Source organism: Myiozetetes cayanensis, unplaced genomic scaffold, assembly GCF_022539395.1.
Source record: "Myiozetetes cayanensis isolate MyiCay16 unplaced genomic scaffold, myiCay2020 scf27, whole genome shotgun sequence".
Classification (NCBI taxonomy): Eukaryota; Metazoa; Chordata; class Aves; order Passeriformes; family Tyrannidae; genus Myiozetetes; species Myiozetetes cayanensis.
This window is the reverse complement of record NW_026087488.1, coordinates 6,697,433-6,709,634: the sequence shown is the minus strand read 5'-3', so window position 1 is coordinate 6,709,634 and position 12,202 is coordinate 6,697,433. Positions and strand designations below refer to the sequence as shown.

The window sequence follows — 12,202 nt, the reverse complement described above, 5'->3', positions numbered from 1 at the left end:
GTTTAAAAATGTATGCCTTTCTTAAAGCATCGTTTCTAGAAGGTCTGTAAGTAATTCCTGATGGGCAGCTTAGGCTTTGCTGCCAGAAATGTTGATTTAAAAGATGGTTAATCCATGTTATAAAAGTACAGTAGTCCTTGTGGTTCTAAAACCAGTTTGCACCATAATTAACGTGAAGCACGTTAGTTTTTGTTATGTGCCGTTCTGTGTGCTGTCAGCTCCAAGCCTCCTTGTGACTGTGCATCAGCTAATTTTGCTTCATGAGTCAATTCTGCTATTTTCCTTTTCATGTCACAGAAAATGAGCTTAACTAAGTACTGCAATATGTTGTTGGGAAACACCTAGAAAAGGCATCCTGCATTCCACCGCCTCTGCCTCTCGATTTCAGTTCGCTTGGGAAGTGTGGTTGAGATTTATTTCTGCTGGACTGTAATCATCCAGATTAAACACCAAAAATCTGTAAAAAAAAATCTGAAAGGCTTCAAAATCTGACCTTCTGTTTAATTGTCCAAGGTATGTCATGCTTGCTGTTGGCATTAAAACACCAAGTGCACGTTTCTCCCGTCTTGTGTTGTCCTGCCAGACTGAGTCACTGCTTGGGATTTAGATCAGAAAGAAAACCGAGACGCCTAAATGGGACTTCAGTAGTAGGAAAAGCCTAAATAAAGAAAACATTGCTTTTCTTGTTTCCTATTTATATCTATAATTTTTATAGAAAACATCCACCAATTGCATTCGCAGGCAAACTTCTCAGAAAAGCTTTATTTTTTCCCATCATGGGAAACTCTCCTAAACCTTCCAGCGTGCCCAGAAAGTCAACAAACTCAGACCGAGGGAGGAAGCCCGTTAGTCAGGAGTCAAGGACCGTTCTCTGAAAACCCTCTGCCAAATAACTCGTCCTGCTTTTAAAGTGTTTATCAAACAGCGATTTCATTTGCCAGTAATTTTCTTCTGATCTTGTTTTTGTTACTACTTATTTCTTAATACGAGTTCCCCGTCCAGCTCCCTCCCTGTCCTGTGCCTGTGGAGTGGTTCTTCCACAGGGAAGAAGGGCCACCAGTGAAGGAGCACATCAGCATCTAAACCTGTCCCTGGACCAGCAGTAAAAGGCCCCCTCAAAGGGTGCCACTGGCCAGCATTTTCAATCTATAGTTTATAGGTTCTCCCTTGTGCACGTGCCCGTGGTTAAGGATTTTAAACTAATGACAAGAAGTTCCAAGTTATTCCTAGCCCCATCTTTCCAAACCATATTTGTCATGGTAGGATAGTTTATTCAGCCGTTACCCCATTTCTGCAATGCCCATAAAATATGAGAAGAGAGCGAAACGTGAGGTGGTTAGTTCAAGTCCGTGGTAATTTTTTCCTATCCCTTAAGGAATTTGTTGAAATGTGGTTTCAAAAGTATTTTTAGGTTGTTTTTTCAGTGTGTATTTATACTTTTGTTGGTAAATATTTTATATACCAATGTTAGGAAACAGCTTAAGTAGCTTTGAGATTGGAAATTGCATTTGGAGACCGGAGGATTATTGAGTGGTGGCTGCGATGGACTTGGGACAGACATTGGTCTGTTTATCCTGGTTAACCTTGTTAAAAAAAAAAAATCTAAAAATAAAACTAATGACATGTGTCATCAAAGAAAAAATTAATTGTGAATTTTTGTTCTGAAAGGCAGTGTAGTTAGGAGTTGGGTGAAGTTAAATAAAACCCGAGCAACGAGTTTGTTTTCATTTAGGATAAAAACAAAACGAGAAAGCTTGAGTTTATTTTGAGCAAGTTTCCAGAACTCACACTGAAATAAACCTGTATGTGTATGTATATATATGTATATTATTGATTTATTGGTGGTGACCTGTATAGCAAATTATAAATCCTGACCTGTGTTACAGTTTGTGTCTCGCTTAAAGCTTGGTCATGGTTCATTTACCAGCAAGGCTTAGGCTGGGAAGGGGGTAACTCAATACTTTGAATGATGTAACAGAGCTGAGTTAAAGGGTTGCACTTTCTGTTATTTAAACCAGTCTTTTGGAACTCCGTTTTACTTTGATCTGTGGTCAAAAGAATTATTTAATGTAACTCCTGAATTGGATCTCCCGTGGAAGCAGAAATCAGCTGAAGTCAGTGGTGGTGTGTTATTACAAAATGGCACCTGAGCACGGTGGCTGCTTGAATCAAATGAGAAGGGTAGTGAATCAACTAGATTGTAATTAGTCATCAGTTAATTGCCTTTTATTTTATACTTTTTTTTTTCATCTAAGGGCCAAAGCGCCTTTAAAAATGGTCTACCAGAAATGTGTTTTATGGATCATGGATGCTGTGCTCCCCCTGGCTGAAACCCCCTGGTTTGCTGGGGTCAGAAATATTTTTTTCCCTTGCTGTCCTTCCCATGTGCAGCTGTTCCAGTCCCTGTTCCCCGTGTGTGGAGGGGGCTGAGAATGAGACTTGGGAGATTCCTCCTGCCCCGAAGAGGAGTGGAGGGAAGGGCAGCCCGGCTCTGTGTGCTCTGATCTCCACAGTGTGGTTGTTGTGGCCACTTAAAAGGAGGGGTAATTTGTCTGCTGTGGTGTGGTGAGCTCTGGTGAGTACAACTGCTGGTGGTGCATCCTGGTCAGCTTTTGATCACCCAACGAGATAGGAGGTCCAGCAGACTCAGTTTACGTTGTGTCTTGCCTAGGCAAGGTCTTTGCAAGCAGCAGTGGGTTTCCTTTGGTTTCCCGTAATTTATTTTATTTGGCAGAGGAAGATGCAGTTTGAAGTGCCCTCAAAGTCACAAATATTAAGCTGAAACATTTTTTTCCTTCTTTCAAAGTAATTAACCAACATGTATGCAATTAACTAAGTCAATTTTATGTGTAGAAAGGCATCAGCTGCACGGGGCAGTTGAGCAGGAGTTCAGAGGGTTGTATTGTGACTTATTCCATGATCAGTTGATGAGGGGTGAGCAGGATGCTCTGAGCTGGAGCAGCTCCCGCTGTCCCCTTTGCTATCCATCTGAAATCCTACCTTCTGGGAAGCCCCACTGCAGCAACACTTAAATTAACTCAGTACTTTTTGGCCTTTTCTGTTGTAGCTATTGAAGCAATTAGTTTGAACTTTTGCTTTTAAGTGGAAGAGTGTGAAAATCAACGTGGGTGAAGTTGCAGGCAGTTCCCCCCCAGGACGGGATCTGCAGGCGGCTGGGGACGTGCTGTGTTGGCAAAATGAAGGGAGCCCTCTCCCCAGCAAACACTTGCATTTACTTTTTAGGAGATTTATGTCCTTTAAAGGTGTGATGAACTGCAGTGCAAAACCGAGCAGAGTGTTAAGTAAGTGCTGGAGGAGGTTTGCTGACAGTTCCTTTTTGCCGGGTGTCGAACCCAAGCTGCAGGTCTTTGGGTGAGGTAATGGGAGCTGGTGCTTTCACTGTGGCGAGGGCAGTGGAGCATCCCTGGGGGAAGGGCTTTGGTGAAGGCTTGGGGATGTAGAGAGCAGGGAGTGCTGCTGGGGTCTGGTAAGAAACACCTTCCAGCTGGTTTTTATCTTGCCCAGTGCTCGAGGTGGTCGTTGCTGTGCAGTAGGAATGGAGTGAGGGTAGACAGGCCTGGTGGGAACAAAGAGATGACTGACAGTCTGGGGTAGAAGCTGAGGGACAAGAGGAGTAGAGAAGCTTTGGGGTGAAGACTGAGGGTGCTGTGAGTGAAGCACGAACCTCATCTCTGTAGAGCAATCAGCAGATCACCCACGTGGTGCTGCTGTCACCAGCGGTGGAGACCCAGCCTGGGAGCTGCTTCGTGGACCTGGGACAGGCACAGACACCCTTCAGCACCTTGGTTTGAGGAGGATGGAAAGAGGGAATAAGTAATGCCAGGAGACAAACCCTTTTGAAACAAATAGGCAATGTTTCATTATCTTCCTGAGTGAGAGCAAAAGCTTGTTCAATACAGACCTTTGGCATTAAGATCTTTACAGCTCTGGACAGTCTCCAATTCTGTGCATTTTCTAAAAAGTTTTGAATTGGAGGTGGAGAAGAACAGACAGGCACAATCCTGTTGGCTCTGGTACTGGCAGGCTTTTCCCCTCACAGTGCATTTGTTCCTGGTACTTGTGTGGCTGCTTTATGCTGATAGGAGCTCCTGTAGGAAAGCCAGTACAAGCTTTCCCCTCTTGCAAGATTGTTTGATAGGCTTTGCCTGCATTTGTGGCAGTGGCTGGTGTTCCTGTGAACAGATAAAGCCACAACACCCATTTTTTAACACTTTCGTGTTCTTTTGTTTTTTTTTTTTTAGTAGCCTGTTAGTTTAGCTATTTTATCGATGGCTCCATCAGCACCTCTGTTCTCGTTCACTCTGCTCTGTGCAGTGGCCACCACACACACTGACTCCCTGTCCAAAAGCATTGCATGGAGCCCCAGATTTGTTCCAGTCAAAGCTTGTTTAAAAACTTACTTGGAGTCAAATTACTTCAGTATGCGGAAATAAACGGTGTTTATTAAAATTTCCTGACTAATTCTGCGTGTGAAGGGTAGTTGCATCAGTTTACCAAGTGGCAAAATGCTTCTTAAGAAACAGGTTTTAACACTGATGGGTTTTTTATTTTTTTTTTAATTTTCCTCTGGAAGTGTAAAGTGCAGGACTTTGGTGTTTGCTTTGTTATTTGTTCATCAGCCACTGTTGATTTGTGAGGCAGGGGATGGCAGTTCTTGAGTTGCACTTGTGTTGGACTCTCTCATCTTTCCTCTTGTTTATGTTAAAAAGGAGCTTTACAGCGACACAAACTCCACCTGCAGAACTCTTGCAATGTTTTACCTTTCTGAGCACTTTCAGCTGGGACTTGGGGCCTGGTTTTGCAGTCAAAACAGAGAGAAATAAAAATTCCCAGTGTCAGCTCTGTGGTCACTCCCATGGTCATAACCTGGAGCTTTATCAGGCGAACGCACCCCTTTGTTTCTCCAGAGGAACAGGACAAGCTGGCAAAGCCGTTTATGGTTTCTGAATTATTTCTGAAATACTCCTGTCACTGGCACGTGGGCTCCTGAGCAGGTGAGAGCGATGGGGTTTGAAGACTGAAGGGTGGATTGGCTAATGTATGAGTTAGGGAGATGTAAGATTTCCCCAAGACAAGTGGGCTGTGCGTGTGCGGGGTTGTGCCAGGCGCGTCCGCGCTGGTGTCATCCTTGCACCCAGAAAGTCGCCTTTAATAGGAAATTAAAAATTGTTAAAAAAGCTACACTGAGAGCTTGGATAGATGTGACAAATGCAATCCTGCAAGAGGGTGAAAACAGAAGTGAGGCTACTGAAAACTCCTTTCAGTGGCAGACCGGGGAACTGATTGAAATGATGATAAAGGGAAATACCTTGAATACACAGAAACAAGATTTCGGGGGAAGTGGTTACTCCTACCTTTACTGGCAGAAAATTCCTAACCTACGTGAAGTTGTGATTTGTGTCTGTCCTTGTAATAAGGAAAATGAGGTTTATGGTGAATCATAAAATCATTAACATTGGAAAAGACCTCCAAGATCACCGAGTCCAACCTTTTATCAAACACCACCTTGTCAGCCAGACCAGAGCACTGAGTGCCCCATCCAGTTGTTTCTTGAACACCTCCAGGGATGGTGATTCCACCACCTCCCTGGGCAGCCCCTTCCAATGCCTGACAACCCTTCCAGTGAGGAAATTCTTCCTGATGTCCTGCTAACCTCTGCAGCCACGTGTAAGGCTTTAGAAGGCACAACCTGGGCATTGTGCCCTGACTAGAAGCCTACCAGAAAAGAATCAGTTTGTCCCAAAGTTGTGATATGTCTTTCTTGCTCCAATGGAAGAGCTTTATGGTAAATGCAGCAGGGATTAAACATTTTAATATGGGAGAATTACAAAATTTTTTGGATACAGTTACATCACAGTACTTACAGATGATTATTACAACTTTTTAAATGATTTTTTCCACGTGAAACATGGGAATATTGGTTCTGAGTAGAGACTGAGGACTAATTAGGATTATGGAGGGAATAGGGATGCTGAAGTGCATTGGTTTCTTTGGTTGTGAAATGCCCATGTCAAGGCAGTAGCCAGTAGCTGTTAAAAGTGGGCGGGGGAACAGAAGCTTCATAAATATCCACAAAAGCCCAATTTCTTTTTAGAATCATTTTCCCAAGTAGGTAGTTCTTAGGACTCAGTTTTGAGAGCTGCCAGCCAGCCACTGGCAGGTCCTGGGCATGGAAGGACTGGCTTAAAATCTTCCTGTTGTGGAAAGGGAGGGACTTGTTGTGCTGAGCTGGTCAGTGGTGCGGACCTGCTGGCTGGGTGATTATCAAGGAATGCATCTGGTAGGGAAAGACTTGTCAGCTGGGAAAGAAACAACCTTGAAACCTGCCTGCAGTGAGCCTGGGGCTTCATAGTTACTTGGGGTCAACCTGATTGCGGGTTGGAAAAGGGGGATTCCCACCGGCCCCCTCGCTCCAGCTGTGTATTCCAGCCTCCCTGTTGTAATGGTACAAACTCCTTGTAGGCACAGATGGGGCCTACAGGGGGCTGATTCAGCGCAACAGAAATTAGGAGGGGAAGGACAGGGTGTTTTTGGCAGGCTCACTCTGGTGGATGCCAGGCAGCTGCTGTGGCACAGGGGTGACAGAGGTGGGATGAACAGGGAGGCTCCTGGGGGTCCTAACAGAGGCTGGAAGTGGTTCTGTTAAAAGCAGACAAATTCACTTCGAGGTGATTGTTGTTACAAGGGGACAGCAGGTTGACCCTCCTAGTTTTAGGGGTTTTATTTCTATACTGCATGAAAGAAACCTTTTAATGTTTGTTTTCTGGGGATTGCTTCTAATGACTCCTGCACTCAGGAGCATAAGACTTTCTTGTCTCCTCTCCTCCCATTGCCTCCCTCCCACCCCCAATAAATTTGTTGAAATGGGTCAAAGCAGAAACCCTGGAGAGAGTTCTTTAGTTATCTATGAACTGTCTCTGCCCTAAATCGATGGGACTTTGGGGCAGGGGAAGGATAATGGTCTTGCTTGTTCTCTCTCAAAATGTGCTCCAAGCAGCGACTCCCTTTCTGCAGGGGTGATTGAATGGGGGCTATTTTGGGCCAGAAAGTTTATTAGCCACTGTTGAATCAGTGGAACTAAAGCTGCCAGGCTTTGAATCCTTTCCGTAGCCAGGTCACCGCTGCAGCACCTTTGAGCCCTGGTCTCTCTTTGCTTTTCACTGGAGCCTTTTTGATTTCAAAGGTGTGGAGAGTGATACTGAGCCATGGGTTCCTATTTTTGTTGCACTCTGAAGGACTCCCCAACGCACAGAATTACATCTCCTTTCACTTGATATCTACTTAGAGAGTGGTTGCAAGGCTCGGGAAGCCTGAATACCTCTGAGGGATACACAGTGCTCAGGTTGGAAATACCGAACTTGCTTCTGCTTGCTCCTTAATACGAGCTTGCTTGCAGAAATAATGCATTGGCCACGTTGAATTTTTTACAAAAATTGGGCTATCTCATGAGATTAAGTCACAAAAGTATGAAAAATCTGCCATTAGTGCTTGTGGTTTGTAATCCTGTATCTGTTACTAGGTTTAAATAAATGAAACGTGCATTGTACACGGTTCAGATCAAGTAAGGAGGAAAAGATTACTGATTTTCCAAATAGTTTTGATTTGGGGCTTATTAACTATGACATAGCTGGGCGATTTAATATCTTATTTTGTATCAGATCATGCATAAAGTGTTGGATTTCTGCTGTTCCTCAGCTGGAATTTTATCTTATACTATCAGTGGCTCGTCAGTGCTCAGCAAGACCTTGAGCTCGTGGGGTTCAGCCCCTCGTGTCAGTTCAGTGCAGTTCTGTGCTGGCAGTTCTCCTTGGCAGTGTCTGTGCCTGATAGGACACATAAGGAAATGTTTTGTGGTGAGAAATTATCAGACCCGTCCCAGAAGGAGTTCTGAAAGTTAATGGGAGTGAGCGCGCCCTGGCACTGGGATCAGTCAAGCAGTGGGGATGAAGAAGTTATTTTCCATTTGCTGCCTGACCTTTCTCTTCATTATAGCACGAAATATGAAATCTTATTTATTTTCAATCACTTCTTTTTCATTCCTGTCTCTAAACTTGGAGGCACAGGTCTTTAAAAGGCTCCTTTTCCGTAGGTGAGGTTGCTTGCCAGCGCTCGATATCGTGAACTGAAGCATTTGCTTCTTTGCTCTGCTGAAATTCCCCTCTTACTTCATGACTTGTCTTTTCTTTGCTTGGCTTTAAATGTGTGCTTCCTTTTTAAATATAGTTTTCCAAGTTTCTGGCCGTACCAGATTGTTTATATTTTTTAAAAGCCTTCTGCTTAGCCGTTATATTGCTCTTTATAGTTCTGCTTAACCACATTGGTTTCTGTTGCTCTTTTTTCTTGCATAAACTTAGCTGGGATGAATTTCAAATGTGGTTTATCCAACTGTTAAGTATTTCCCACTTTTCTGCAATAGATTTCACATATGTTACAGAATTCCAAACCAAGGTCTGGTGGACATATTGCCCTGTTTCTTTACTCAAAGTCAGATATGGAAGGTTTTTTAAGCATTTCAGTGATGATATTTAGGTCACTGGCTCCAGCATTTGCTGCCTGGCTTCAAATCCACTTGTCATATTGAGCTTGTTTCCAAGGATTAAGATAACTATGGTCCCTATATTTATTAGGGAAAAAAAGGATCTTAATTTTATGCTAATGAACGTAAAGGTGGGGAAGTAAAATATTGATCCTTTTGGGTTGGAAACTATGGAAGGCTTTTTATTTTCCCTCCAGAGTTCAAACTGTGCAGTCACATAAAACCCACGTCCATCCATCCAGCCATTTAAAGTTGCAGGATTTACCCCCTAAAAAATGTATCTAATATTTGAAATTAGGCTGTTTCAGAGTATTTAGAAACCAGTATCTGTATCTAAGTATCAGTCAGCAGCTTGAGCACCTATTTGGGTTCTGGTCTCAGACCTGACAGGAGGTCCCAGGCCGGTGGGCTTGGTCCCTTACATGTGGTTGAGTTACAAACAAATGCCAGAGGTGTGGCAGGTTTTTTGGTGGAGAACACTGGAGTTTTTGCATGCAGGTTGGAGGCATTTTAGCAGGGGAATGAGTTGAAGATACTCTTGCTGTAGTAAATTGTTCTCACTTTCCATGAACTTCTTTCTTTCTCATAGGCGGGTTTTTGTCCTTTGGAATTAATGAGGGGGGAAAACAGTGCAAAATTCCTCTTATAAATTCTTGCTTCTCCAGTGGCTTGGGGAACGTTGTGCTTAGCTGAGTGGAGGGTTTTGCCTTTATTTTTTTCATGTTACGTGGAAATGCTGCAGAAGAGGCATAAACTGCCACAGAAGATTGAGCGTTGTTGGTTTGTGTGCTGATAAGTGACCCGTTCAATCCATTATGGTGACATTTGGAAGCACAGCACTGAGTGCAGAAACTGGGATGGGGATAACACTTGGAAGGAAGCTGTGAAAAGATGGAGCCTCTGCTCCAGCCTGGCAGAAACTGTTGGAAGATAACCTGGCATTCATCAGGTGGTTAAAAATGATATGGTTTGGAGAGGAAATGGAGATCCCTGCTAATGATTTTAGAGGAATAGGTTCCAGTAATGGGAAAAGATAATTTTGTATTCAAATAAGGAACAACTTAAATGGAAAAGAGCACTGTAGTGGCAGTGTGGAATTATATACAGTATATTATAGGAAATGGAGAGTGACTGAAGCGTAGCCAGTGAGGTTAACCAACACTGGAGTTAATAATATTTCCTTTTTCGTAGAGTAACTCAAAAAGGGGAAAAGCAGTATCTTAAAAGAGCAGGCGAGTGGAAATAAACCTGATTTGGATATGTCCATAATCTGTAATCTTCCCTGGATTTGGGAATTGTTATTAGGATGTGAGCGTTGCCACTGCTGCTGTCCTGTGTAATGCTGGGGTGAAGCCATGGGTGCTTTTGTGGAAAACGGTGATATTTTGGTTGCAGGGTGGAATCAGGAAGGTTCTGGAGCTTCATTTGGTGGTGTTCAGGAGGTAAATTTGTGGCAGTTTGGTGCTTTGTCCTGTACTGCTCCACAGTCCAGCCGCCTCAATATTCCCAACAACACAACGTGTGCATGAGGGGTTTTTATTTCTGTGACAAACAGTTCTGACTATATTTCCCTTTTCTTTTTCCTTTTTTTTTTCTTGTTTATGTTCTGTTTTTCTCAGAGAGAGCTCGATACCACAGCAACAATATTGGCGAACCGGCAAGATGAAAGTGAGCAGTCCAGGAAAAAACTTATCGAGCAAAGTCGTGAGTTCAAGAAAAACACTCCAGAGGTAAGGAGAGAAGCTGTTCCAGTCCCCTTCAGTAGCACATGATTTTAGGCCTGTGGAAGTGATGGTCTTTTTCTTAATGGTTTATTTCTGTGATTTTCTCGTGTGTATTTTCAAGTCCACCACTTTAACTAAGGCTGCTTATCTTCGACAGCTTTCTCATCAGGCAGCTTTTGCATTCTGTAAATAATGAAATATGGATCGTTGCTTTTAGAGGAAATATCAACACTGGTCTTCAAACAGGCTTGCTCTAAATTTTATATTAATGTAAACCTGGAGAACTGCAAAAACAGTTCTTTGTTAATCCAAACTCTCTGAGCACTTGGATGCAGAAAGTGGCATTTCGCTGCCTAAATAAATCTGTATCAAGGGCGTAACTTCCACCATGCTCATTTTTCCATCAAAAATCAAATTAAGTTTCGCTGTTGATTTCACTGGAAATGCAACAAGGTCAGTGCTGAGCCAGACTCCCCTCGGAGGATGCACGTAGAACACAGCAGGTGTGGTGGAAAAGGTGGAAAAGGGGCAGGGACAAAGGTGCTGGGGAAACCTGGGAGAGGTGACTGTCACCTGTGGGAAGCTGGGAGGGTTTAAACTCTGCCATGCCATGCAATCAGTGCAGTGTGTGTGTGTGTGTGTGTGTGTGTGTACACCTGTGCACAGTTACACCCAAAATACAAATAATCTCATTTTGTTACCTCCTGAATGTGTAGCAATGTGTAGGCCTGGCTGGAACCTTTGTTTGTTTTGTGGTTTTTGGTGGTTTTTTTTTTTCTCCCCCCCGATGGTTGCCAGCAATCTGTTCATCCAGGAATGTTGTAGGGTTTCAAAGCCAGTTCCAGATAACTGAGATGCCAGTATCGGTTCCTTCCAAGTGCCTTCCTGGGAGGGAAGCAGCAGGCAGCTTTCCTAACCTTTATTCCTGATTCTCAAGGAGCAGATGCTGCTCTGCTTCCTGTTGGTGCAGGGAGAGAGATGCTGACCCAGAGAGGGGAAAGGGAATGCTGGAGCAGGAGTGGCTTGTGGGGATGGGGCGATGTTTAGCTGATGCCATGAGGAGGATTTGTGGGGCAGAAATCAGATCTCCTGGAAGGAGTTTCATTCATTCAGGGACTACATTCAAAACAAGAAGCCTGAACATCCTGGTGTTTGGGGAAACTGGGATCTCTGCAGGGTCCTACATCCTCATCTTTTGTCCTACAAATCCTATGAAGCCACATTCCTTAAAAGCTTGCATGGATTATTTTAGGTTCCTCCTTTCTCTGCCTTCTCTGCTGTGATGCTCTTTCTGCAGCTTTGTTTCTGAGCAGCAACACAGTCCCACTCCTCTTCTGCTTTCTCTGGCGGAGTTAAAAAATAAAAATGGGATCAAAGAATTAGAAGAAGGCATCAGAACTGTAGTAACAGGCGGCTGTAGCAAAATTTAGCTGTGATTTTTGCTCCCAGAGGCATGGTGGGAGTAGCTCAGATGTGGAAGGTCTGATAGGGGCACTCTCTCCTGTCCAGGGGGCTTTATGTGGGTGTCCAGAAATCCCTGCTGGAAAACTGCACTGCTGTTTATTCCTCTTCACACAAAAGCTTAATTCTATGCACTTTCAGCTGTTTTCTGAACTTCCAAAAAGAAGGGAGGTCTGTGATCACCTGTCAGTACTTAGATAGTTTTGGAAGACAGTTGAAAATGAGAAGGCAAGATGAATAATCCCTGATTTGGTTTTTTTTTTTCCCCAAACAGCAACTTTGTCTGAAAACCTCCCCAGTGAGGAGGAACATCCTTGAGGTGGACAGAGAACACACAGTGAGATCTGGCATTTCCAAACTGATACATTTATGTTCCTAAAACATCCAACAGGCTCTTTTTCATAACAAAAGAGTTCTGTAGTAGAAAACCAGCTTGCATGTGGAATGCTCTTCAGATAGA

General features: G+C 43.6%; 1 protein-coding gene across 7 annotated transcripts in view; it reads left to right on the top strand.

Moving 5' to 3' along the window:
- Positions 1-12,202, top strand: part of CUX1 (cut like homeobox 1) — a 266,951-nt gene that overhangs the window by 39,905 nt on the left and 214,844 nt on the right. For all 7 annotated transcript variants that reach the window (XM_050322112.1, XM_050322109.1, XM_050322113.1 and 4 more), the window contains exon 2: positions 10,177-10,287. In XM_050322112.1, the coding sequence (XP_050178069.1) occupies positions 10,177-10,287 (111 nt within the window). The remainder of the gene's footprint in view (positions 1-10,176; positions 10,288-12,202) is intronic.